A 27,861-nucleotide genomic window follows, 5' to 3' on the forward strand; every position below is an offset into this window, starting at 1 on the left:
AACTATGTATTTTAACTCAATTAACTGGTTTTTATGTTTAATTTTTTAACTGTTAAATTTAAAGTTTTACCTATTTATGTTAATGTATGGAATGTTGTTAGCCGCCCTGGCGGGGAGGGCGGGATACAAATAAAATCTATTATTATTATTATTATTCAGGAAAAGTGGGCTAAGACAATACAATAAATAAATATTAGAATTTTTAAAAAATTAAGTCAATCTACATCCTAGCCAGGAGCATGCTAGGGAAGCAGAGAGAAAAAAATCACTGTGATTTTGTTATGATGTGTACACAGATCTGGCATACTTTTAAATGAAAGACCAATTGAAAAGTCTTTCTGGTTACAGAACTATGAAGTGATGTAGTCCATTTTAATGATTCAGAGGAATGCACTACGACAGTGACACAACCTACAAGGCACTGGTTTCAACAACGGATCATGCTGCTTAAAATTCACTGTGATGATTAATCGTTAATAACAGGAAGGACCTGTTGAGTGAACATCACACGCCAGGAGTACAATGTTTACACATCTTTTTTTATAGTTATTCACCTGCTACCATAGGTGAACCCTTCTTCTTGCTTTAGGCAGGAAGCAAATAACCTTTCACAGTCAGGTACTAAAGTTCTAGAACAAATCATCAAACAGTCAGTCCTAGAACATTTAGAAAGGATGGCTGTGATTACTAAGCCATCATGGGTTTCTCAAGAACAAGTCATGTCAGACTAACCTGATCTCTTTTTTTGAGAAAGTGACTACCTTGCTGGATCAGGGGAATGCTGTAGATATCGTTTATCTTGATTTCAGTAAGGCTTTTGATAAGGTTCCACATACTAGCCTTGTTGACAAGTTGGTAAAATGTGGTTTGGATCCTGTTACCATTAGGTGGATCTGTAAATGGTTGACAGATCACATCCAAAAATGGTACCTCATCCTCTTGGAGAGGAGGATGTGAATGGTACCTCATCCTCTTGGAGAGGAGTGACAAGTGGAGGGCCTCAAGGATCTGTCCTGGAACCTGTTTTGTTCAACATCTTTATAAATGATTTGGTTGAAGGAACAGAGGGAATGCTTATTAAATTTGCAGATGAGGGGTTGCAAATACAGCAAAAGACAGAAACAGGATACAGGATGACCTTGGCAGGCTGGAAAACTGGGCTAAAACCAATAAAATGATTTTTAACAAGGATAAATGTAAAGTTCTGCATTTAGGTAGGGCAAATCCAGTGCATAGTTATAGGATGGGGAAGACTTGTCTTAGCAATAGTATGTGAGAAAAGGATCTACGGACCATACGCTGAACATGAGTCAACAGTGTGATGCGGTGGCTAAAAAGGCAAATGCAATTTTGGGCTGTATCAACAGAAGTATAGTGTCCAGATCACGTGAAGTGATGGTATCACTACTCTGCTCTGGTAAGACCTCACCTGGAGTATTGTGTTCAGTTTTGGGCATCACATTATAAGAAGGATATAGACAAGCTGGAACGGGTCCAGAGGAGGGTGACGAAGATGGTGAGGGGTCTGGAGACCAAGTCCTATAAAGAAAGGCTGAAGGAGCTGGGCATGTTTAGCCTGGAGAGGAGGCGGCTGAGAAGTGATATGATCACCATCTTCAAGTACTTGAAGGGCTGTCATATAGAAGGAGGTGTGGAATTGTTTTCTGTATCCCCAGAAGGTAGGACCAGAACTAATGGGTTGAAATTAAATCAAAAGATTTTCCGTCTCAACATTAGGAAGAACTTCCTGACCATTAGAGCAGTTCCTCAGTGGAACAGGCTCCCTTAGGAGGTGGTGGGCTCTCTTCCCTTGGAGGTTTTTAAACAGAGGCTAGATGGCTATCTGACAGCAATGAAGATCCTGTGAATTTAGGGGGAGGTATTTGTGAGTTTCCTGCATTGTGCAGGGAGTTGTACTAGATGACCCTGGAGGACCCTTCCAACTCTATGATTCTAGGTAGTTTTGAAGAAGAAGATATTGGATTTATATCCCGCCCTCCACTCCGAAGAGTCTCAGAGCGGCTCACAATCTCCTTTACCTTCCTCCCCCACAACAGACACCCTGTGAGGTGGGTGGGGCTGGAGAGGGCTCTCACAGCAGCTGCCCTGTCAAGGACAACCTCTGCCAGAGCTATGGCTGACCCAAGGCCATGCTAGCAGGTGCAAGTGGATGAGTGGGGAATCAAACCCGGTTCTCCCAGATAAGAGTCCGCACACTTAACCACTACACCAAACTGGCTCTTTGACTACGCGGAAAGCCAGGTTCAGAGTCATTACACATCACTGTCAGTGCCGGGGCCTCCTCCCCATTTCCTCAGCACCCTTTCAGGATGCTGGTCTTTCCTGCTGGTCTGCCCTGGCACTGACAGACAGTGAGTGCGCCATGCGGTTTTACCCACCAATCAGCTGTTTGGCGGGAAGAGGGTGCCTTTAGATAGCCCTGAGCGCAGCACTCGACTGCTGTTCCGGGCATTTAAATAGACCTGAGGTTGGGAAGGGAGGGAGGAGGAAGCACAGAGGGGAAGGAGGGAGGCATGGTAGGGGTGTGGCACTGCAGCACTGCAGGGGTGCTGTGAAGGGAGTAGTGGGCCACAAGTCTGCCTAGGGTGCCATGCACCCTCCGGCTGGCGCTAATTGTGTCTATCCCCAAATGAGCCAATGTGGGGTAGTAGCTAAGAGTGCTGGACTAGCATCTGGGAGACATGGGCCTGAATCCCCACTTGTGCCATGAAAGCTTGCTGGGTGACCTTGGGCCAGTCACTCTCTCAACCTAACCTGCCTCACAGGGTTGTGAGGATAAAATGGAGGACAGGAGAGTGGTATAAGCCACCGTGGGTCCCCACTGGAGAGAATGCAGTGTACAAATTAAGTAATTAAATTCCCCAAGGCCTTCTCATTTGCTTCCCTGAAGCCAATGCACTGGTGGGCATTATAAACAGCCTTTTGCTGAGCATTAACTCAGACAACCCTGTATTGCTAGTGGAGATATAATACCAGTTAGAACACCATAATAAATCCAGACCACAGTGCAAAGCCCATGTTTCGAGACCACATGAATTTGGTTTTTAAAAATACCCACCCCACAAAGTTAACCAAGTTAAAAATTGTGTTGTCTCAAATCCCACCCAAGAAAACCTGAGAACTGCAAGGGTTACGGATCTTGAACAAAGGATTTTCAGCACTGACAGAAAATGACAAACCTGCCAGGACTCTAATGCATGGAGAAAGAGGGAGAGCCATAGCATTTAAAGCCCTTTTCAAACACATATAAAATCTGTGGTGTCCTGCCCTACTTGAGCATCACAGAGCAGACCCAAGCCCCTGGATCAGAGATGTCCCATCCAATTGCTGCCTTCAAATCTTACCTGCTGTTCATCCCTTGGGGGTGGCCTACAGGCTTCCAGGTCCTTATACGTCAATCCTGGCTGTTTTCTTTTGTCACACTGTGTGTTCAACACCAATATCTTCAAATAGTACTTAATTCCTTCTACCACCTGGGAAAACAACATGATTTCTCAATAGGCTTACTTTTATAGCACTTGGCATTTTACAGAGCAGCACAAGGCATGAAATACCACAGTCTTGTCCTAAGATGTTTCTACATTGTAGACTGAGGGTGAGGAACAAACCAGAGTACCATACAAGGATCATCTGTGAATGTATACCGAGACCTGGTTTTTGCCACAAAACATGTATGCTGACTTTTACAGCTTACTGTTGTTCAGTCGCACCGTTGAGCGTGACTCCTTGCAACCCAATGGACCACATCATGCCAGGCCCTTCTGTCTTCCACTGTCCTCCTAAGTTTGCTCAAATTAATGTTCATTGCATTAATAAAACTGTCTAACCATCTCATCCTTTGCCCTCTGTGATGCAGAGTGGTAAGCCGCAGTACTGTGGTTCAAGCTCTGCTCACGTCCTGAGTTTGATCCTGGCAGAAATTGGGTTCAACCAACTCAAGGTTGACTCAGCCTCCCATCCTCCTGAGGTCAGTAAAATGAGCACCCAGCTTGCTGGGGGAAAAGTGCAGATGACTGGGGAAGGCAACGGCAAACTGCCCCATAAAAGTATGCCAAGAAAATGTCCTGTCACCCGATGGGTCGGTAACGACTCAGTGCTTGCACAGGGGACTAGCCTTTACAGCTTATTGACACCACAACAAACCCCATGCAAAATTATTTCCATTCATACAACCAAGCTACCACCAGTTGTTTCCTTCCAGTTCTAGAATTCTCTCCTAACTACTGGGAGCCTAGTACTGAATTACTGCTGGAAGAAACAAAAGGATTTAAATAGATTTTCTGTGAAGTTTATTTCTCCTAAGCTTAGGCAGCTTTTCCAGTAAAACAGCTGCATTCTACCTTAACACAAGATTATATGTTCCAAGTCACTAGTCTAACATTGTCAGTTGGTGACCTATCTTTGACCATAGCCAAATATTCCATGATGTCAAGAAGCCTGCTTTCTAGTTGGTTGCTCACATTCTAGTTCATTATAACATCTTTTCGTAGGAACTAGGGTTGCCCCCCCCCCACTGCAACCCAGCAGCATAGCAGACCTTTTCATCTTGGCCACCTGCTGCAATCACAGGCATCTCCAACAAGGAAGAAGCATAAGTATCCCACCTGTGGATGACTAGAGGATTTTTTGTGTGTGTGTTCTTATTTACTTTAAACTTATATCCTGCATTCTTCGCAAATAGACTCAGGGAAGCTAACAACCACCAGTAAGTAAGTTTATGATTTAAGTTCACGAGAGCCAGTTTGGTGTAATGGTTAAGTGTGCAGACTCTTATCTGGGAGAATCGGGTTTGATTTCCCACTCTTCCACATGTACCTGTTGATGTGACCTTGAGTCAGTCACAAGTTCTCTGTTCTGCTCAAGAGCAGTTTCTGTTAGCGCTCTCTCAGCCCCACCTACCTCACAGGGTGTCTGTTGTCAGGAGAGGAAGGGAAGGATATTTTAAGCCAGTCTGAGACTCCTTCAGATAGTAAAGGGCGAGGTATAAATCCAATATCTTCTTCTTTAAAATGTTAAGAACAGCTGATGAAGGAGGAGGAGGATTTATACCCAACCCTTCACTTGGAGTCTCAGAGTGGCTTACAATACCCTTCGCTTCCTCTCCCTACAACACACACCCTGTGAGGTAAGTGGGGCTGAGAGAGCTCTGAGAGAACTGTGACTGGCCCAAAGTCACCCAGCAGGCTTCAAGTGGAGTAGGAGTAGGGTAGCAAAACTGGTTCTCAAGATTAGAGTCTGCTGCTCTTAACTGCTACACCAAGCTGGCTCTCAGGACAAAGGATACAAATCCCACTCCATAACACTCTGCAGTAATTAAGAAAACAGACAACTGTTAAATAATTTGCTGTTTGAATTAATACAGAAGTAAAAAGTAAGTGCTTTGGGAAGACAGGGGCCAAGTCAGAGAGCCTGTGTGGCACTGTCTATCTAAAATCTGGAGTTCCCAGGTTCAAATCCCTAACCTAACATGAAGTTTGTCAGCTGCCACTGAGCCATTCTCACATTCATTTGCACCTACCTCACAGGGTTGTTGTGAGGGTAAAAAATAGGAAGAGGAAATCATGTACACAGCTTGTATCTCAGAAAAAAGGTGGAACAGGAACTAGATAGATACCTAACTGCCTCTGGGATAGTCAGAAGAAATCTCAAGTCTAAGGGTGGGGCTTTGTTTCTGACCCATACCACAAACCTTCCATTTTCAGTACACACAGAAGAATGTGTACAAATGTCTCATTTAGCATTCTGGTTCCAGGAACAGTCAAAGAGAGGCCCACAAGCAGGGCATTACATGGTTGGATTTCCCCTATTAGTGCCCAACACTTGGATTCCTGGAATATGCTGCCTTTGAATATGGACATTTACTTCTTTATTATTTAAAACATTTTTATGCCACTTTTCCACCCAGTTCAGGGTCCCTAAGGCAGTGAACAGTCAAAACATTAAAACAAATGTTAAAAGGCATATAAAGTCATATAGCTGCCTGAAACAGACTACACAGGTCCTGTAGTCCAACCCCCTGCTCAATGCAAGACCAGCTTAAAGCATCCCTGACAAGTGTTCGTCCAGCCCCTGCATGAAGCCTGTCAGTGGGGGAGCTCACCACCTCCATAGGTAGCTGATCCCACTGCTGAACTGCTCTTACTGTAAAAAGAAATTTCCTAATATCCAGCTGGTATCACTGAGGGAATACCAAGGAAAACAGAAAAATAAGAACTGTGACTGAGAGGGCCCTTTCTCCAATTGCTACTTGTCTAGACTTCTCTTTTAGAACAGTGTATCAGAATATTTGGGGTTTTTTATATTGACATACTCAAATGGGGGATATTGGCTGTTTGTCTTATTGCATATACCAACCTATCCTATGGCAAACTATATGGATCTTATAATCTCCTGAGTAAACATGCCCTCTATTTAAATTAACAAAGCCAGAATGTTACCTAGATTTATGGCACCCCTACAACAGCAGTCTACTTTTTATCACCTACTTTTTTCAGCCCTGTTTTGTCCTATACTAACAAACACTGATCCTATTTGTGATTCTTTTAATCTGCTAAAAACATTCCCATGATTCCACACTGCACACTTATATTAAGAATTCCTGCGTCCATTCCCATTTGTCTGATGGAGTCTGCTTAAGAGCATACGAAAACTTACATTCTGAATAAAACTTAGTTGGTCTTAAAGGTGCACTTGTCTACTTGCTTTGTTCTGTTGCTTCAGACCAACACGGTTGCCTACTAGGAAGTAGCTCCAAAAATGATTGGAGTGGACGTATAGGTTTGTATGGAGCAGACAGTCCTTAAGTTCCGATCAGACAAGACAGCTGCCAGTCATTACTTTATCACAACTATGCACACGTTTGTTACCTGACCATATCCACATTTCTGTTCTCTGACAAAGCTTCAGCACTGTGACCACAATTAAATTAACCAAATACCCAAAGCCAAGGCATTTTTTGTAGCAGTAACTCCTTTACATATTAGGCTACATACCCCAATCCTCCTGGAGCTTACAGTATGCCCTGTACTAAAAGCCCTGTAAGCTCTTGGAGGACTGGCTACATCAGGGGGGTGTAGCCTAATATGCAAAAGAGTTCCTGATACAAAAAAATCCCTGCCCAAAGCCCACTGCTCCAGAAATGTTTCAGCAGTCTTAAGGAGTCCCCCTCTTGGGGACTCCTTAAGACTGCACCCATGACCCAAACTTTGCTCCTCTAGTCTTTTTTAATGCCCATCTTGCCCGCTAATGTCTGCCAGCCAAGTAATTGTTCAGGTACAGGAGCAAGGGTAGATAAAAAGTTTACAGTCCCTGCCTAAGCAAAGTGCTTTGAACTCTATACCAGGGATGGCCGAACTTTCTTAATATAAGACCACATAGACTAAACGTCAGATGTCTGAGAGCCACAAGAGTGTGCAGTCAATTTAAATGTGATGGCCAGAATTCCCCCTTTGGAGTTCAGTTGTGCTTGTCACAACCTTGCTCTTAGCTCCACCCCAATGTCTCCTGGCTCCACCCCCAAAGTCCCCAGATATTTCTTGAATTGGACTTGGCAACCCTACTGAGATCTCTCACCACCCCTACGAGATCTTTCCAGCTCCTCTCCTACAGAAATTCCCTGCATCCTCTCGACACCCCAATCTACTTGCTGTTCCCTACACCAAGACACACTTTCTCCCCTCACCCCCACTTCCTTCCTCCATTTCATCAGTGCTACGGCTCAGCATTCACTTCTATGCTGTCCGATTGCATGAAATGAGCAACCAGGGGACGCATTTCCTTCCCCATCGAGAAACTATAAGAGAGCGCCCCTTCCACCCACCTGGCCCACGTCAGAAGAGATTCTCCAGCTGACATGGTTTTTGCTCCTGGACAGATAGGACATACGAACAGCTATTATTCCTCCCCTAAATCTTAAGCATTATCTTTCCAAAACATCATGCTTCTGGGGGAGTGGGACCGATATTATGAAACTTTTAAAAAGTACAGGTAGTCCCCTGTGCAAGTACCAGTCGTTTCCAACTCTGGGGTGACGTTGCTTGTTCTCACGGCAGACTTCTTCGGGGTGGTTTGCCATGGCCTTCCCAGTCATCTACACCTCCCCCCCAGCAAGCTAGGTACTCATTTTACCGACCTCAGAAGCATGGAACGCTGAGTCAACCTGGAGCCGGCCACCTGAACCCAGCTTTCGCCGAGATCGAACTCGACTCGTGAGCAGAGAGCTCGGAATGCAATACTAAAGATTTACCACTCTGCGCCACGGGGCTCTTGTATATTATGAAACTATACAACGATCTAAAAGATGGGAGACGGGAAAACATACTTGACTTTGCGCCTTTATGACCTCCTGCGCCACGCAGTAGTGGATACTATTGCAGACTCTGTTGTAGTGATCGATGGCGACCTCAACCGCTTCCTGCACGTCTGGTTCGGAGATCAAGCGATCGCGCCACCCTCCAACCAGCATCCTACCATGGTCGGCCATAAACACCGGCAGCAGCACCAACATACAAAGCAAAAGGCTGCGCAACGCCACCGAAACTAAACTATACGACGTAGACGCCATGGCTGGGAATGAGAGGCTGCCACCGCGGGGTTGGCTAAGTAGGGAGAGGAGCCCCGCCCACATCAGGGCCAGGCCACGCCCCTCCAGGAAAGAGCTGACACGCCCACAGAACGCCCACGAAAGGCGTGAATGGGCCGATAAGGGGCGGAGCCTTCCCGTTCCAGGAAAGAGCCACGCCTCCTCAAGCAAATACGCCCTGTGATTTTTTTTTTTCCTGCCGCTAAGTCTCGTTTTATGGCGACCTCGAAGGGTTTTCAAGGCAAGAGACGTTCAGGGGTGGTTTTGGGGTTGCATTAGGAGAGCTTTACTGTTTCTAGTATATAGGTGCCCCCAAGGGTGGAATTCTAGCAGGAGCTACTTTGCATATTAGGACACACACCCCAGATGTAACCAATCCTCCAAGAGCGTACCAAAAAAGAGCATTGTAAGCTCTGGGGGGATTGATTACATCAAGGATGTGTGGCCTAATATGCAAAGAAGTTCCTGCTAGAATTCCACCCCTTAGTACCTCCGCCCCACCCCTTTTCTGAGATCTGTCTGGGTGAGACAAATCACACCAGGCTATTAGCTGAAAGAACAAGTGGTTTTATTAGAATGATATCTGGGGAGGGGGCTGTTTTTTGAGGCAGAGGCACCAAATTTTCAACATAGCATATGGTGCCTCTCCTAAAAACATCACCCACATTTCAAAAAGATTCAACCACAGGGTCCAATTCTATGAGCCCCAAAAGAAGGTGCCCCATCCTCTATTATTTCCAATGAGGGGGAGCATTTGAAGGCACCTGGTCCCTTTAAATGTGATGGCCAGAACTCCCTTTGTAGTTCATCCATGCTTGTCATGACCTTGCTTCTGGCTCCACCCCCAAAGTCCCCAGATATTTCTTGAGTTGGACATGGCAACCCTACTGACAAGCTGGCATAAAGAACAGGTGCAAAGTTATTTTATAGAATGACAAAACAAAGTGGTCAGGGTCTGGTTGGTCTTTCAAAGAGAGTTCATAAATTTAATACATGTCAGTACACTTCCAGCTGATCCAGTATTTCAAACTTTTAACGCTTCCCATCAAGATTTAAGAATTGAATTAAGAATTAAAACCTTGATGGGAAGTGTAAGAGTTTGAAATATTGGATTGGCTGGAAATGTACTGACATGTATTAAAGCTTGGATAAAGCCCTTTTGGGTGAAGGAAAGGAAAGGTCCCCTGTGCAAGCATCAGTCGTTTCCGACTCTGGGATGACGTTGCTTTCACTTCGTTTTCACGGCAGATTTTTTTACGAGGTGGTTTGCCATTGCCTTCCCCAGTCATCCCCCCAGCAAGCTGGGTACTCATTTTACCGACCTCGGAAGGCTGGAAGGCTGAGTCAACCTGAAGCTGGCTACTTGAAAACCCAGCTTCCACCGGGGATTGAACTCAGGTCGTGACAGAGCTTAGGACTTCAGTACTGCAGCTTTAACACTCTGCACCATGGGGCTCATGTTTTGGGTGAAAGCAAGGTCTAAACATCCCAGGAGGCCTGTTTAGCTTGCACAGCCTGTACAGAGAATATTGGAAATTATAGCACATTGAAGAACCTTCTTTCAGACTGGAGCATATTTTTCTGCATCCTGAAGTCCATCTTAATATCTGCATAAAGTGGGAGAAGTGAACAGTCAACCTGGGAAGAAAAGGAACTGGACTTACCTGTTGAATTGTGAACTGTATGAGAATTGACTGTTGCTTTCCCTTTAAAATGTACTGTTTTGTTGGTATTTTTGTAGGAATGCATATTGTGATTTAATAATAGGTATTTAAGATTTTTCTATTTCTATTGTCTGTACTTGATTAAGAAATCATTAGTATACATGGAAGTTTAGCTTCTCTCCTTGCCATTACCTGGAGGATGGCAACCCTAAGTGTTTTGTCATTGCCTGTCTCCACATCACAACCCTGGTATTTCTTGGGGGTCTCCCATCCAGGGCTGACCCTGCTTGGCTTCTGAAATTGGGCTAGCCTGGGTTATCCAGGTCAGGTCAATATCTGTTGTTTTTTGTTGTTCAGTTGCACAGTCCAGTCCGACTCTCTGCAACCCCATGGACAAGTCACGCCAGGCCCTCCTGTCTTCTACCATCCTCCAAAGTCTGCTCAAATTCAGGTTAGTTACATCAGTAATGCTGTCCAGCCATATCTGTTGTTATTGTTAGGAGCTACCAAAACACCTTTTCTCCAGAATTCTGCCTCAAGATGGATGTTAAAAGGGGGGGGGGGGTCTCAGGCCATGATCTTTTATTATGGCCAGTACAAGGTAGTGAAGTGGACAATTTGAATCCAGAAACACCTTAAAGGCCAACAGGATTTCCAAGGTATACACTTTTGAGAATTAAAGCCCTGCTTGTCCGTTTTGTTTTGGTTTTTTTGCCATCAAGCCACACATCACCGCAGAATCGGAAATGACTGGTGCTTACACAGGGGACTACCTTTACCTTTCCAGGGCTTTTTTTTTTAATTTTTAATTGAATTTTTTATGTTAAACAACAAACATCCATCTTTTCACATATTAGAATACTGCAAAAAATTATAGCCATTTCCACTTTACAAACATAAAATAAATATAAACAACATGCAAACAACTAACTTAAGAAAGATCAGTGTCTTACAGGATACATATTGCAGTTATCCCACAGCAAGTGGGAAAAAGCTTTTACTATGCAAAGAATTATCCCTTCCTTAGCTCCAAGGCGAAGTCTTACATGAAATTCCATTGTAGAGTTAATAGATCATAATATTCAAATATTTAGAAGGTGTCTTCCCAACAATCGTCTCATTATTATTTATATACTCAAGGAAGAGGAACCACTTTTCAAGGAACCAATCCCCAGCTTTAGCATTTTCTTGCAACAATATATTAGTAGCTAACTTATCCCGAATTAATATATCCCAGACTTTGTTGAACCAACAATTTAACTTAGGCACGTTCAGTTTTTTCCAGCAACTGGCAATAACTATTTTTCCTGCTAACAATAACAGGGATAGTAGCTCTTTCTTCAAAACAGACCAATCAGCATCTGTCCACAAGTTTAATAAAACCGAGTCAGGTGTAGATGGAATTGTAATCCCAGTTATTTCTGTTATTTTTTCCAGCACTTCTTTCCAGAAAACATTGATCTCTGGGCACTCCCACCAGCAATGAATGAACGTGCCCAATTGGTCCAGGGCTTTTTTTGTAGCAGGAACTCCTTTGCATATTAGGCCACACACCCCTGATGTAGCCAATCCTCCTGGAGCTTACAGTACTACGAGCCCTGTAAACTCTTGGAGGATTGGCTACAACAGGGGTGTGTGGCCTAATATGCAAAGGAGCTCCAGCTACAAAAAAAAGCCCTGCACAGTCCACTAGGCAACTCTGTTGGGTTTTCAAGGCAAGAGATGTTGCCATTGCCTGCCTCTGAGTCACATCCCTGGTATGCCTCCAAATGCTGACCAAGGCCAACCCTGGTTAGCTTCCAACATTTGAGAAGATCAGGTCAGGGCCTTCTCAGATAGGAAACTAGTAAAGTTGTAACCCTTTCTTAGTTAACTGGATGGGATGATTATAGGAAGCACATTCTAGTATCCACAGCAGTTCCTTTATTTTGCTTTTGTTTCCTGGTAACTGCTGAGCTGTGCGTTTTTTGGGAGGCTGCTGGCCTGTGGCCTGAGTAAACAGCACTCCTGTTACAATGAGTATTCTTTGTGAGAGCAGCCATTTGGGAAGTGCAATCCTACACACTGTGACACCTTTCTAGGTCACTGGCCTAAAGCCAGTGTCGCTCTGATTAGAACTGCATGGTTGGTGTTCTCAAATGTATACATAACGCTATGTAACCAGGCTTCCTTGGAAAATACCTGGAGATTTTGGGGTAGGGCTGCCAATCCCCAGGTGGGGCAGGAGATCGATAAAAACTTCCGCGAGAAACCAGCCTCAAAAATGTTTAACAAATAATATAAGTGATTTATAGATAATCGAGAATGAATAATATCAAGTGAAATTAATCAAAAAGTACACACAGACCACACCCACACTCAAGATTCTTAATAGACGAGTCAAAGTTGCAAAAGTCATAGAAGCAGTTCAGGTCATGGCAAAGGTAGGTTTTTCTGGGGAGTCCAAGATGTCCTCATGAGTACAATGAAAAAATAATCCAGCGCAGCAAGGCATATAAAACGTGACAGGGCCGTACTTGATCCCATTTCACAGTAAAGCTTCTACCAGCTGCACAGAAAAATGTACAAATCAATGCACTAAAAGAGTAAACCAAGCAGAGCTTCGGGATTCTTATCGACAATGTGGGCACTAAGCAGATCACAAGGTGATAAATACATACAGGTGCTACAAAAATGCAGTCAGTTAAAGTTACAGACATCCTCTCACAGTAAGTTAACTCACAAGAAAAACTTTTAAAGGAAACATGAGTTAACTTACATTGTCGATAAGAATTCTGAAGCTCTGCTCTTTTGTAATATGTATGATGGTGTTTAGAAGGTATGCAATGTTGCATTTTTATATATGTTTAAGAAAAATATTTACTCTTTTAGTGCACTGATTTGTACATTTTTCTGTGCAGCTGGTAGAAGCTTTACTGTGAAACGGGATCAAATACGACCCTGTCACGTTTTATATGCCTTGCTGCGCTGGATTATTTCTTCTTTGTACTCGTGAGGATATCTTGGAATGTTGGACTCCCCAGAAGAACCTACCTTTGCCATGACCTGAACTACTTCCATGACTTTTGCAACGTTGATTTGTCTATTAAGAGACTTGAGTGTGGGTGTGGTCTGTGTGTACTTTTTGATTAATTTCACTTGATATTATTCATTCTTATTTATCTATAAAGCACTTACATTATTTGTTAAACATTTTTGAAGTTGGTTTCTCCGCGATTCTCTGTTGGTTACCCAATCCCCAGGTGGGTGCAGGGGATCCCTCGGTTTGAAGGCCTTCCCCCCACTTCAGGGTTATCAGAAAGCTGCGGGGGGCAGTTTGAATGTCTGCTGGGCACTCCATTATACCCTATGGCAGGGGTGGGGAACCTTTTTTTCTGCCAAGGGCCATTTGGATATTTGTAACATCATTCGCGGGCCATACAAAATTATCAACTTTAAAAAAAACAGTTCTCTGCAGAGGGAGAACAATTCAAGCCGGCAAAATTAATGCAAATAATTGGTTTTCTATTTGAAGTCATGTGGGGATAGCCTAATTTGGCACATACACACACACACACACACTGTGAAGGACTGCTGCTGGGGTATGTGGGTGCCTTTAGCGGTTCTTCACAATGCCCACCACTCGGGAGAGGGAGGGGGAGAGAGAGAGAGAGGAAATGGAGGGAAGAAAAGATAATTAAGAAAAATAAAGGAAGGGGGAAGAAATAGAAAGAAAAGGAAATAAATTGAGACTGACAGTGACTTGTTCAGACCCTGCAGCGATTCTGGCCAGCCAGGCCCCAGGGAAGCCACCATGCATCGTGGCTGGGCCCCACAATCCCTGCTAGCCAGCTGGGCCCTGGGGAGGCTGCTGCACAGTGTGGCTGGACCCCACAATCCTCGCCGGCCAGCCAGCCAGGCTCCAGGGAGGCTGCCAAATGGCTTGGCTCGGCCCAGCATTCCCTGAGGGCCAGACTGGACGTTCCCCACCTCTGCACAGATTCCCACAGGGTATAATGGAGAACTGATCAATGGGTATCTGGGGCTCTGGGGAGACTGTTTTTTGAGGTAGAGGCACCAAATTTTCAGTATAGCATCTGGTGCCTCTCCTCAAACCTGCCCCCAAGTTTCAAAATGATTGAATGGGGGGTTCAGTTCTATGAGCCCCAAAAGAAGGTGCCCACATCCTCCATTATTTCCAATGGAGGGAAGGTATTTAAAAGGATCACAGTCCTTTTAAATGTGATGGCCAGAACTCCCTTTGGAGTTCAATCATATTTGTCACAACCTTGCTCCTGGCTCCACCCCTGAAGTCTCCTGGCTCCACCCCCAAAGTCCCCAGATATTCCCTGAATCAAACTTGGCAACCATAATAGGGTTGCCAGCCTCCAGGTGGGAGCTGGAGGGATCTCCAGCTTTTACAACTGATCTCCAGCTGGCAGAGATAATGTCCCCTGGAGAAAATGGCTGCTTTGGAGGGTGTGGCATTGTACCCTGCTGTGGCCCCTCCCCTCCCCAAATCCCACCCTCATATCTACCCCCAGTCTCCAGGTATTTTTCAACACAGACCTGGCAACCCTTTTTTCTGAATTACATGGATAAGAATCATATCCTTGCTCCATCTAAGGTCAGTATTGCCTACTCAGACTGGCTGCTGCTCTCCAAGGTCTCAGAAGGAATGTCTTTCATGTTCTTTTTGCCTTTTTGTTTTAACTGGAGATGCCAGGGTTTGAACCTGGAACCTTCTGCATGCAAAGGAGATGTTTTACCACTGAGCCACAGCTCCCCTCAATCAATTATGACTTGATACTTTATTTTCTCCCCCCCCTCCCTTTTAAAACACATACAGTGTGATGAAGAGTTCTGTAGAACTGAAAAGTTTGTATTCCACTTCATGTTGCTTTGATTGGTTCTAATAACAGATATTACTCAGCTTTGGGAGCTGATTGATGAGAACTGCTGTGGAGGATCAGCCCCAGAGCTCAGCCTCATTGTGCACTGGCAAAGGCAGGAACAGTGATAAAAAAAAAATCTTGTGGCAAAAGCATTTTTTTGCTCAGGTGAAAGTATAAAATTCACAGAATAATGACTGTGTAAAAACAGTCTTTAAAGAAAATGGCTTTACCAGGATAGAAACCTTTGGAAATTCCAAAAAAAAAATCTTGTGGTAAAAGCATTTTTTTGCTCAGGTGAAAGTATAAAATTCACAGAATAGTGACTGTGTAAAAACAGTCTTTAAAGAAAATGGCTTTACCAGGACAGAAACCTTTGGAAATTCCGTTTTCTCAACAGTGGTCGCTGCTTCAAAACTGCTACTTACAGAATGAAATGAAAATAAGGGAGAAACTGGGTGCCTTTTGTTTAAAAGTTTATTTTTTTTCCAGTTTTTGAATTAAAGCTGTTTTATTTCAAATATAGATACTGTCTCTTTAAAAAAAAACCACAAACACACACAGAGCATCATTCATTTAAGGTAGCAGAACATTATACAGCCCCCCTCCCCCAAGTAAAAAAGTGGGGTTTTTTAAAGTTTGGGAATAAACATAGAATTTTGGCATTTCTCATTTCTGGTGAATCCAACATTATTTAGCAGCAATTGCAGGCTAATAACATTACATGAATAAAGACAGTGTAATATTTTAAAACACATTCTGGATACAGTATAAAGGCACACTGTGGAGAATTCTGTCTGAATTTTAAGACATCCCCCCAGCCTTCATTGGCAACATTTGAAGATTGTCTCCTTTTCCTTCCTGGCAGGGCCTCTGTGCCCTTAAGCAATGAATTTGAGAGGCAGAAATTCAAAAGATAATATTTTTGCAGCAAAGCAATGCCATAAGGGGACACAGCCTTGCCTGTTGAACTTCTGCTTGTCACGTGCATTTCTTAAAAGCACAGGAGCTCTACCAGGAAAAAAAATACAACCCTTAGACAAAGGCAGCTCAGGCAACACATCTGAATAATTGCTCAGAATAGCAATTGGAATGTATTTAAATAGATACATATTTCACCATCCCTAGCACAATTAGAATTCCTGTGTACAGGCCCATTTCACTAAATGTATAACTGTATTTTTAAAGTTAATATGATATAAAATGAGGAGGGGGGAATGTGCAAAGAGAACAAAAGCAGCAGCATCTGTTACTTCTAGGATTTTTGCAAAAAGGGCAAAGCATGTTAAAATGGGCGTCTCTGTGTGCACACATTCAAACCAAAGCAAAAAAAAGAAAATTGGGAAAAGCTGAGGAGCAGGAAAAATGCCAGCCAGAGCAGCAGCTCCTTTTAAAGCAGTTGCTGCTGTCTTTTGTCTGGCAGACATGATGTCCAAAAGGAAGGCAAATCAGCTCTAAACCCATTGTACAGAAGGGAAGCATTGAGGCAAGAACAGACATTGGTGTGTTATGGTCCAAGCTTGCCCTAAGGTCCCTTCCCCCCCCCCTTTCAAACTTTAGGATTCTGTGTCTCAGACTGTAATTCTAGATCAATGATCCTCACTGATGGTACCCACTTTCTTCTTCCTTAAAGCAGCTGTTCCCTAGAGCAAAAACCAATCTTGGCTTTCCTCCATCTCATTGGAACAGGAGGTGCTTCAGAAGAGCCCAACAGCATCATCTGGATGTCTGAAAAGGGTACCCTATTTGAAAAACACCTGCCTCCATCATTGGAGGATACTTGGCTTGGAACCTCTCAACATTCTGCCACTGGCTCCAGCTTCTCACAGCAGCCATTTTGGGGTGGTGTCCATTACTCTGTTTTCAAAGTTCCAAAATTATCCAAAGTTCATGCCAAGATCGGGGACCCTTGCTCTAGATGCGGGATCAATTTAAAACTTGCGTGCATCTAAATGAATATATGCAAATGCACATCGGAGCTTCTCTTTGGGATGGTTTCAATCCAACTCCAGTGTCACCCAGTTGGAAGTTTGTGCTCAGTTCCATGCATAGGCAGAACATAAGAGCAACATCATTCTCCTCCTCGAGCACAGCTGATCGAAAACATTTCAGTGCGCAATGTGAAAAATTCAAACAGTACTTCTCTCCTGCTCCCTGACATGTGGTCTGATTCAAGAGAACATTCCCTTGCACAAGCCCACAAGCTCCTGGTCATGTCAATGAGGCTGGGTCCTATAAGATTGTGCCTGGTGGCCTCAGATCCCTCTGTTACCCACTCTGCCACCCTGATCCACTGGTCAAGGGTTTCTTCAGGATTTGTCATACAAAGAAATGCACTGAACGTATGAAGACAACTGACTGGTTCTCCCCCCCACCTTTTTTGGAAAGAGGCAACCAGACTATCTTGTTTGTTCCTTCTCATGGTTTTTGCTAAGCACTGTTTAGAAGGGAAAAAAATAAAACTAGTCAGAAGTGCAGAAAGGGCTAAGGTCTTCTTCGAGCTCACCTGACCTCTCGAGGCCTGACCTCTCAGAAAGACCCAGATGCAGCTGTAGCTGCCAACGATCCAAAGCTCCCAACAAAAGGTCTATGGAATTTCATCTCATTTGGTTGCTTCACTTTATGGAGAAAAACAGGGAGAAAGGCACTAATATGCAAAGTAAGAAGATACTCCCGATATTGCACAGTGAGGCACCATTAGGGTTGTCAGCTCTGGCTTGGATAATTCCTGGCGATTTTGGGGATGGAGCCTGAGGAGAGCGGGGTTTGGAGAGAAAAGTGATCTCAGGGGGATGTGATCCCATTAAGTCCACCCTCTGAAGCAGCCATTTTTTTCTCTGGGGAACTGATCTCTGGATATCAGATGTAATTCTAGGAGAGCTCCTGTCCCCACCTGGAGGTTGGCAACCCTACATAACAGACAATTCATACATTACACATTCTGTGTGCCTGAAATTCTGTTTCTCAGCCATGCAGGGAAACTCAGTTTCCCAGCCAAGTCGGTACATGATTTGGATTGGTATCATAGTATGCAGGGAGAGGGAGATTGTTTTCCAACCTGAAATGGCCCTGGGAGCTGATATTTGTCCTGCTGGGGGAAATTCCGTGTACAGATGGCTAGAAGTAAATTTCTCTAATGAAGCAAATGATAGCTTCTAGGGCCATTTCAAGTTGGTGGGAAAGGGGTCATAAACTATTTCCCCCATTCTCTTGATCTAAATTGGTCCTATGCACACTGGGAACATATTTCCCGCATAAATAAAACTCATGCCTGCTACATGGACTTTGTATTGTGTGAACTGTCCCCAAGTTCTAAAACCAGAATGTCTCTTGCCTCTGTGTCTTCATACCATTTCAGCTACAAAAGAATTACTTAATAAATTAACATGTTTAGACTTTTGTGGACTGATGTTGCTTTGAGACCGGCCAGCTTGTTTTCCACCTTCTCAACCAGTGCATTAAGAAATAAAGAGTTTATTACAAAAGTGAACAACAAGAAGAGACTGAATTTATACCCTGTCCTTCACTCAGGGTCTCAGAGCGGCTTACAGCCCCCTTTCCCTCCCCACAACAGACACTCTGAGAGGTAGGTGGAGCTGAGAGAGCTCTTTGAGAAATGTTCTTGAGAGAACAGCTCTGACAGGATTTGTAACTGTCCCTTGGCCACACCAGCAACTGCATGTGGAGGAGTGGGGAATGAAACTGAGTTCTCCCAGATGCTCTTAACCACTCTCAACCACTACATCAAACTGGCACCACAGGGTGAAGCTGAGCTGGGACTTAACTGAAATTTATCTCAGAAATAGTTTTGAACATCAAGGCTTAGTCCTGCTGACATGCAAAAGACTATAGGAGTGTTTCTTTGAGCATATGCAGCATGTTTATCTTTCCTCACACTTCAACCACAAACCCGCCTTAAAACACATTAGGGACAGAGCCTCCAGAGAAGGTAATAAATTTGAATCCCTCTTGTTTTAAACATTAAATGCTGACCACAATCTTTTTTGGAAGATACACATTCTCAACAGGCCAACTCACTGTCAAATGCCAGAGTAATGACATGCAGGATTTGGACAGGTCCAATTAGTGGTGATTAGGCAGTGACTAAAGGGAACCTCCATGACTTGAGGCACTAAACCTCTGAATACCAGAGCTAGGAAATAATGTCAGGCTATTATGATCTGTTTGTTAGCTCTCCAAAGCAACTGATTGGCCACTGAGAATACAAGATACTGGGTTTAGATGGACCACTGGTTCAGTCCAGATGGACAGCCCATATAGTTTTAGGGCCTGAACTGTATTGGATCTTTTCATGGAACAGATTGGATGATCTTCAGCTTATTTGTAGACTAGTATTCGGTGATTTTAATTTAAAAGAAAACTACCAAATGTTAACTAAACTCTAATCAGAAGTGCTCTTGAGTTGTTAATCAGAGGGAGTTTACGCTTAAGAGCAAGAACAGGGAAAGTCCAACGCAAGGTGAGAAATTGCTTCCAATTCTTCCACAGTACTTGTTCATATAAACACATTCATTCAAATACAGTATTGTTAATTTTCAAGCGACAGAAAAATCCACTGCTGTATCACCAGCTCATACTCCATGTTTGTGCTCATGGAAAAATGTTAGGACATTTCTCACCTTGCGGTGAGACTTCCTTGTAAAATGACAATTGTGCAACTGCTGCACCTTGTGCCATCTACATCCAATCAAGCCACATTTTTGACAGGCCAATACATTGTCAAATGGCAAAGCAGAGACATGGCATATCTGGAAATCTGCCATGTATACTAGTTCTTAGGACAATCCATAAGGCCAGTCACAATTATTCCAGTTTAGTCTCCAAATTTCAATTACCTAGCTGGGTCTTAGATCTGGGTGAAGCCCTAGGAACAAATGGAGAAGGAAATCCTCTTTTCAGTTTGGATACCACAGTTCTTTGCTTCAGTGCAATTATAGGTTGGATTCTGCAATCTACAGGTGCAAGGATTATGGATCTTTGCTACATTCCCCTCCCTGTTAGTGTCCTTTCAATTTATCCTCAGGTTCACAAGGCCTACATGATCTAAACCATGCAGGTCTGAGACTGTAGTGCTGAGGGAGGGAACAATAGAAAGGGAAATTTCATTCCCTTTTCCCTTCCCACAGCAGCCTCCCAACTCCCTCATGGCCATTAGACCACATGGGTCTCATTTCCTAGGGTCTGAAAGGATCACTAGGAGAGAGGAAACCAAGGAAGACTGCAGGATCTAACCCTAGATCCTTTTAAAAAAGATGAAACTCCCACAGGAAAAGCTCTTTAATCTCCGCCCTTCTTATTACTCCAATTACAGTGCCTTCCAACCATCCCCACAGTGAACCACTGGTACCAAACCACTGAGGGGCCATCATCTTTTACAGACGTCACTCTTCACTCCTCACTTGGCAACCCTGCCAAACAGCCTCAACCCCTCTAACAACCTGATTCGATCCATGTTTGCTCAGAAAGAAGTCCCATTGAAGTCAATGGAACTTATCCCACGTAAACACTTGGGATCCCTCTTACTTTGGACTCTTACTGCACGTGGAATCTCCTGCCATTTGGGTAGTCCGTGGACTGAGTAAACCTGAAAGATGACCATGAATATATGGTCCAATTTGCAGCTATTGTTTTGTTTTTGTAATTCTGCCCTTGTTGGGAAATACCTGAGAGATTTGAGGGGGTGGAGCCTGGGAAGGGCAGGGTTCTGAGATGCCACAGAGGCCACCCTCCAAAGCAGGTCATCTGGAGATCAGCTGTAATAGTGGGAGATCTCCAGGTGCCACCTGGAGGTTGGCTGTTTTATTCATGGCCATAAGGGGTCCATAAGACCAATCTCTACACAATGGTGAAAGGTTTTTGAAACCTCAGTTACCTAGTAAAAAGAAAGTTGATTGGCAGTATTAGAACACACATGAGGGCATTGTAGTTGTTTTAGGAGGGACTACTATCACTTCGGGACTTGCTTTCCACCTGCTCAACTTATATATTGTTAGGAATTGTTATTACACAGTGTACCACAGGCTTCTAGTATGCTCTCCTCCAAAGGAAACTGGAAAAAGCTGCTCCCAGAAGTTTCTACAGCTCTGGAAACTGGGGGTACATAACTATATTTTAATTGGTTTTTCCTGAGACTGACATACATCCAAGCAAGCAGCAAAAGACTAAACACTGTTAATTATAGTTACAGAGGGAATGAAATGCACAAATTCCACAAGGGCCAGATAACCATCAGTCACTAGCCACTGCTTCACCTTTGATTTTTTCAAAGTCCTCCATTGCCAATAAAGGGAAAGCCATATGTGGGATTGGTCCATGCGGGGACCCAGTTTTGAAGGAGACTCACAACTTCTTTTCATATCTCTAGGAGGAGATATTGGGTGGGAAGGAGATGAATTAGAGCCAGGTCCCCAATCTCATTTCTGGGATCATCCCAGAAACAGGAGAATTCATTCTAAAAAGAGTCTTTCTGGATGTATGCGCAATATTTTGCTATCCATATTCAGCAACTACAGCCTGCCTGCAGACATCGGGACTCTAGAAATTAAATCCCAAAGGCAGAGCTTACTGGGAAGCAGAAATCTAAATCTATGTTCTTGTGGCCCCATAAGGAACAAGGCAGTTTTTACTGTCTCAGACAGCAACCAGGGCCTATGCATCACCTTCTACAACCCCTTCCCTTCCACTGGAGGAATATATGTAAGTTACTCACCAATACAATGGGAAACAGTGGGGGGACACCGGCATTCAGCACTGCCTGACACAAGTTCTACTAACCCACTGAGCCATATGGCTCCAACCAAAGTTTTGACTCTTTTTTTTAAGGTGCTCAAAGTTATGGGAAACATAAAATTCAGGATGCCTCCTAGAAGGATGTTGTATTCTTCCAGATACATCAGATTGAGGTATAAGGTGCAACGGCTGAGCAAACTAACACAAAGTGTTCAGAACCCAGAACAGAGGGAAGCTTCCTCTCCAGCCCAGCCCCCTTCCCTTGGTACCAAAACCACTGTCCTTGAGAACGGTCACTTGTCCTTGTGCCGCTCCACCTCAGAGAGGGTGCTCTGCAGGATTGTGGTGGTGACCGAGGAACGGAGGAGGGTGACGGTGAAGAAAGCGATGAGAACCAGGTTCCCCAGCAGGGCGGTGCTGAGGGTGGTGAAAGTGTGGGTGAAGGTGGATGCCGGCGCATGGGTGCTCAGCCAGTCCCGGCGCAAGTGCAAGTCACACAAGACGGCTTCCAGTTGGAAGTGGGTGCCAACCACCGCACAGATGTGGAACAGCTGGTGGCTGTGCCCTACGGTGGAGCAAGAAGAAGAAGTAATAAGAACCAGCCTCTCTTGCTAGTGAAGCTAATCTATTCTGCAATTCAACAGGAACCAAACTGATTAAAATGCAGATATAGTTTTATTCAGGAACTAACCATACTTAATAGTCGAGGAGAGACAACAGGATCCTAGCTACATCATTAGCTCGTGTGTGTGTGTGCTCACTGGAACTTCCACTGTTTGCAGGATATTGCCCTGGCAGTAGCAATCCGAAAACAGACAAGGAATGACACTTAACAAGATTCTGTCTAACGATCCTCTTGCTGCCTCCTGCAATCTCTTCTCTTTTTTGTTTACCAGACATTGCCTAGTCCAGGGGTGGCCAAACTGTGGCTCAGGAGCCACATGTGGCTCTTTCACACATATTGTGTGGCTCTCAAAGCCCCCATTGCCCCGTTGACTGGCGTGGAGAAGGCATTTGTCTCTTTAAATCGCTTCTCCAAGCCAAGCCAGTCAGCCGTTTGGAGAATGCATTTAAGGTTAAAGCTGCTTTCTTTCCACCTCACTCTTCCCCATCTTCCTTCCTTCCTGCTCTCAGACATCTGACATCTATTCTATGTGGCTCTTACATTAAGCAAGTTTGGCAACCCCTGGCCTAGTCCAACACCTTCTACCCATGCACCAATACGAATCAGACCCTGCATGCTTAGGAACAGTTCTGTGCCCCCACTGGGGCAAAAGTTCAGGTATAAATGAATTCCCAGCACAGGTGTGTTCAACATGGCGAACATGGTGCAGACCCATAACTAGTTGAATATATAGGTTTTAGTCCTTCTTATGACTGTAATGTAGGTTGCAGGTTGTTGATAGGTTCCCCTCTGGCCACTGGAGGAGGGGCATAGAGCTGCCACCTCCAGATGGAGAAATTCCTGGTGATTTAGGGGTGGGGTGGAGCCTGAGAAGGACAAGGACCTCAGTGGGATACAGTGCCATAAAACCCACCCTTCAGGGCAGACATTTTCCCCTGCCAGCAGAAATGATCTCTGTAGTCTAGAGATGAGCTGTAATTCCAGGAGATCCCTAGGTCCCACCTGGAGGTTGGTAACCCTGCTTTGGTTGGTTGGTTGGTAATGTTAGCACTGTTCGCAAGTCCCTGATGGTTTTTCCTATCCAAGTACTAACCGGGGCCAATCCTGCTTAGCTTGTAAGATCTGATGAGATCAGCCTATCCTGGGCCACCCTGGTCAGGTCTTATTCATTTGGTGTATTTCTGAGGCTTAGCAGTTCCAGGTCACTAGAATACATGTGGACACTTGGGTTTGATTTGAAGGTTCCAGAAATTTCTGTTGGTTATGAGGAGCTCGCTGGTTTTTAACACATTTTTCTGAATTCTCACCAGGAAGTAACGGAGCTCCACCTAGTGAGGAAGGCTGGCCACAGCTCTGCTCTTACCTATGTAATCGAAGCGACCAGGAGCCAGGCGCTCAGGCAGGTGGGATGCAAAGAGGAAACAAGTGAGGAGGGCGAAGAAAAGGTGATAGAAGTAACCAGCGATGGCATCGTTCCAAGCACAGTCTTCCCCAAAACAGAAGAAAAGCTGAAAAAAGAAGAAATGTGAACCAGAAAACGAAGAAACTGGGATTGTTGAGGGTGGCAGGCAGGGCTTTTTTTGAGCAGGAATGTGCAGGAATGCAGTTTCAGCTGGCTTGGCGTCAGGGGGTGTGGCCTAATATGAAAATGAGTTCCTGCTGGGAAAAAGCCCTGTGTGAAACAATGGTGACATCAGGGGTGTGGCCTAATATGCAAATGAGTTCCTGCTGGGCCTTTTCTACAAAAACTGTTTTGATGGCAGGTAAGGAAACAATTATTCCAAGCCGGGAGTCCCCAACATTTTTGAGCCTGCAGGCACCTTAGAAATTATAACAGAATGGTGGCAAAATGGTCAACGCAGGAGGTGGGGCCAGTAACAAAATGGCTACTGCACCAGCTTACCTTCAGTCACGCAGTGAAGATCTATGTGCACTAAGTACTTCTTCACGCAAAGGGTGATTAACACATGGAATGCACTGCCACAGAAGGTGACAGCAGCTACAGGCATAGCCAGCTTTAAGAGGGGATTGGATAAACATATGGTGCAGAGGTCCATCAGTGGCTATTAGCCACAGCAAACTGTTGGAACTCTCTGTCTGGGGCAAGTGATGCTCTATATTCTTGGTGCTTGGGAGGGGCAACAGTGTGAGGATTTCTAGTGTCCTGGCCCCACTGATAGACCTCCTGATGGCCCCTGGTTTTTTGGCCACTGTGTGACAAGAGAGTGTTGGAATGGATGGGCCATTGGCCTGATCCAACATGGCTTCTCTTATGTTCTTATGTGTTGTGGTAGCAGCTGCTGCCAAAGCAACATTTTTAAAAATCTGTGCAGCCAACCAAATCTCCAGTGGATAACCAAAAGCTTTGATGGGCAAAAGCCCCCCCTCCCCGACCCTGCCCACTTTCTAAAAACAGTCAGTGGCCCCATGGCACCGACAGGCACTACATTGGGTACCCCTGTTCTAACCTGTAACAGCAATACAACAAAATAAAACAGTATGATTTACTTGGGAGGAATCTCGAGGGGAAACCAGGTGAACAGACATGAGGATCATGAGAGTGTAGCCCTCTGGAGATGACATTTCATGAGCTGAAATCAACATATGTAGGCCTAAATAAGGCACAAATACTGTGACCTCAGGGCCAGACCAGAAAGTCTGTTTTTTTTATAGAGCTGGGTTCACATAGGTGTGGTGTGGTAGGGTGGGGTGGGGAGTAGAAGTCCTTCCAAGCCCAAACAGTCAATAATTTTAACAGAAGAAAGTTCAAGTCCAGTGGCACAAACAAAGTTTTATTCAAGTTATGAGCTTCTGTGTGCACACGCCTTGAATGAAACTTTGTTGATCTTAAAGGTGCCACTGGACTTGAACTTTCTTCTGCTTCTTCAGACCAACATGGCTACCCACCTGAATGTATTTTAACAGACGTTTCTTGTGGCTGCTGTGTGGCTTGGGGGAACTCTTCAAAAAGGGAGTGGGGTGGGGTGGAAAAGAGCTAGTTTGGCCTTCATTCTATCCTGGGAGACTGAAAAGTTCTTCCACTGGTTTCTGAATTGCCATTTTTAATATCAGATTTGTGTCAGCTATCTCCCAGGACTTCAGAATATAAAAGACAAAAATCAGGATAAAATCTCAGCTCTTTTTAGGAGGCAAGTTTCTAGCCCAGTGGTTCCTAATGTGGTGCCTTAAACTCACTGACACCTTTTCTGGCATCCACCAAGTGTTTTTAATAAGGTTGCCAATCCCCCAGTTGGGGGCAGGGGATCCCCTAGTTTGGAAGCCCTCCCCCTGCTTCAGGGTCATCAGAAAGCGGGGTGGGGGGGAATGTCTGCTGGGCACTGCATTATGCCCTATGGAGACCAATTCCCATGGAGAAATGATCCATTGGGATCTTGGGCTCTGTGGGGGGGCTGTTTTTTTGAGGTAGAGGCACCAAATTTTCAGCATAGCATCTGGTGTCTCTCCTCAAAACACTCCCCACATTTCAAAAAGATTGGACCAATTCAGTGAGCCTCAAAAGAAAGTGCCCCTATCCTTCATTATTTCCAAATGGAGGGGAGGCATTTAAAAGGCATGTGGTCCCTTTAAATCTGATGGCCAGAACTGTCCTTTTCCCATGATGCAAAAACTAAATTATGCAAGATAATCCAGCGTTGTTTACTGGATTACTCACAGTACAGAAGACAATAGGGTTGCCTGCTCCAGATTGGGAAACACCTGGAGATTTTTGGTGGCAGAGCCTGAGGAGGGAAGGGCTTTCAGTGGGGTATAATGCTTTCCAAACTGGCCATTTTCTACAGCTGAAGTGATCTCTGTTGCCTGGAGATCAGTTGTAATATTGGGAGATCTCCAGCCACCACCTGGAGGTTGGCAACCTTAGCCACAGAGGAGCATGAGCACATGCCGGGTGCTGAGTGGCTTCCAAAACGAACCTACCCTGTAGAACAGTGGTATGTTGTCAAAGATGAAGGGGTAGACAAAAGCCGCTGTCCTCAAGATCTTGCTCAGTGGAGGGCACTCCAGTTCCAGGAATCTGGAGACAGAGAAAGACAGAAAGAAAGAAATGGTAATTAAATGCAGCTTGGAAATGCAGCCAAAGCAACCCACTGACAGATAAAGAGGAGCCTCTGAAAAGCAGCTTGTACTTAACAACATAGAAGCATAGCTAGCTTTAAAGGGGGGCAGCTCAAATTCATGGAGAAGAGGTCCATCAATGGCTACCAGCTGCAATGAATTAACAGAATTTCTCTATTTAGAGGCAGTCTATCTATAAATAACAGTTTCTGGGCAGAGTAACAAATAGGGAGATGGCTGCTGCCTTCATGCCCTTGTTGGTGGACTTCCTGGGGGTATCTGGAGGACCACCAAAGGAAATAGAATGTTAGAGAGGAGAGATACCAAGAGATCAGAGAAACAAAAGACACTGTAGATGAGGGATGGAGAGAAGGAAGCTTCTAAAGTGAGGACTAGAAGCCTGACATTGGCAAAGTATGTTAAGAGCCTAGACAGAGAGATAAATGTGGTCCTAGTTTCCTCAGAGCTCCGTGGCGCAGAGTGGTAAAGTTGCAGTACTGTAGTCCTAAGCTCTGCTCGTGACCTGAGTTTGATCCCAGCAGAAGCTGGGTTCAGATAGCTGGCTCAAGGCTGACTCAGTCTTCCATCCTTCCAAGGTTGGTAAAATGAGTACCCAACTTCCTGGGCGGGAAGTGCAGATGACTGGGGAAGGCAATGGCAAACCACCCCATAAAAAAGTCTGTTGTGTAAACATCGTCATGCAACATCACTCCAGAGTCGGAAATGACTGGTACTTGCACAGGGGACTACCTTTACCTTCCTCAACTCCCTCCACTTTTTTCCTCCTCTTTAACTGATTCTCGATGGTCAATCATTATGGAAGTGGAGAAATCAATTATTTAGGGACCTTACTTATTTTACTAAAATAATCCTCTTTTTTAATTTATTTAGGCCATTTTTACACCCCTTAAGGTGGCTTACAATTAAAACTATGTTACAATATTTAAAATAAGCCACTGGACATAAGCAGCATAAAAACAATCCACAAAACAGAAGCAGAGCATTTAAAAGCTGATAAGGTAAAACCCCTAATTAAAAGCCTGGGTAAAAAAATGTATTTTGACCTGGCATCTAAAATAAAGTAAAGTAGGCACCAGGCAGGTCTCAAGGGTGAGAGCGTTCCAAAGGCCAAGGGGCCACCACAGAAAATGCCCGGTCTCTTATCACCACCTGTCTCACTTTTGAAGACAGAGGCACAGAGCGCTGAGCTTGAGAGGCAGATCTTAACTGGTAGGTACAAGGTTGCTAATCTCCAGGTGGTGGCTGGAGCTCTGG

General features: G+C 44.5%; 2 protein-coding genes across 3 annotated transcripts in view; both read right to left on the reverse strand.

Moving 5' to 3' along the window:
- The window catches only part of LOC132581595 (cystatin-like), a 30,351-nt gene extending 21,546 nt beyond the window's left edge, over positions 1-8,805 (reverse strand). Inside the window, exons 1-2 of the mRNA XM_060252921.1 lie at positions 8,342-8,805; positions 3,366-3,494 (exon numbers count right to left, since the gene is read on the reverse strand). Coding sequence (XP_060108904.1) covers positions 3,366-3,494; positions 8,342-8,647 — 435 coding nt within the window. The 5' untranslated portion in view covers positions 8,648-8,805. The remainder of the gene's footprint in view (positions 1-3,365; positions 3,495-8,341) is intronic.
- Positions 8,806-19,743: 10,938 nt separating this feature from the next.
- Positions 19,744-27,861, reverse strand: part of PAQR6 (progestin and adipoQ receptor family member 6) — a 38,729-nt gene continuing 30,611 nt past the window's right edge. Inside the window, exons 6-9 of one of the 2 annotated variants that reach the window (XM_060252954.1) lie at positions 26,449-26,545; positions 23,876-24,020; positions 22,157-22,452; positions 19,744-20,742 (exon numbers count right to left, since the gene is read on the reverse strand). In XM_060252954.1, the coding sequence (XP_060108937.1) occupies positions 22,181-22,452; positions 23,876-24,020; positions 26,449-26,545 (514 nt within the window). In that variant the 3' untranslated portion in view covers positions 19,744-20,742; positions 22,157-22,180. Of the gene's footprint in view, positions 20,743-21,249; positions 22,453-23,875; positions 24,021-26,448; positions 26,546-27,861 lie in introns of those variants that run through there. The other variant, XM_060252945.1, reaches the window with a different exon arrangement.

Source organism: Heteronotia binoei, chromosome 1 (assembly GCF_032191835.1).
Source record: "Heteronotia binoei isolate CCM8104 ecotype False Entrance Well chromosome 1, APGP_CSIRO_Hbin_v1, whole genome shotgun sequence".
NCBI lineage: Eukaryota > Metazoa > Chordata > Lepidosauria > Squamata > Gekkonidae > Heteronotia > Heteronotia binoei.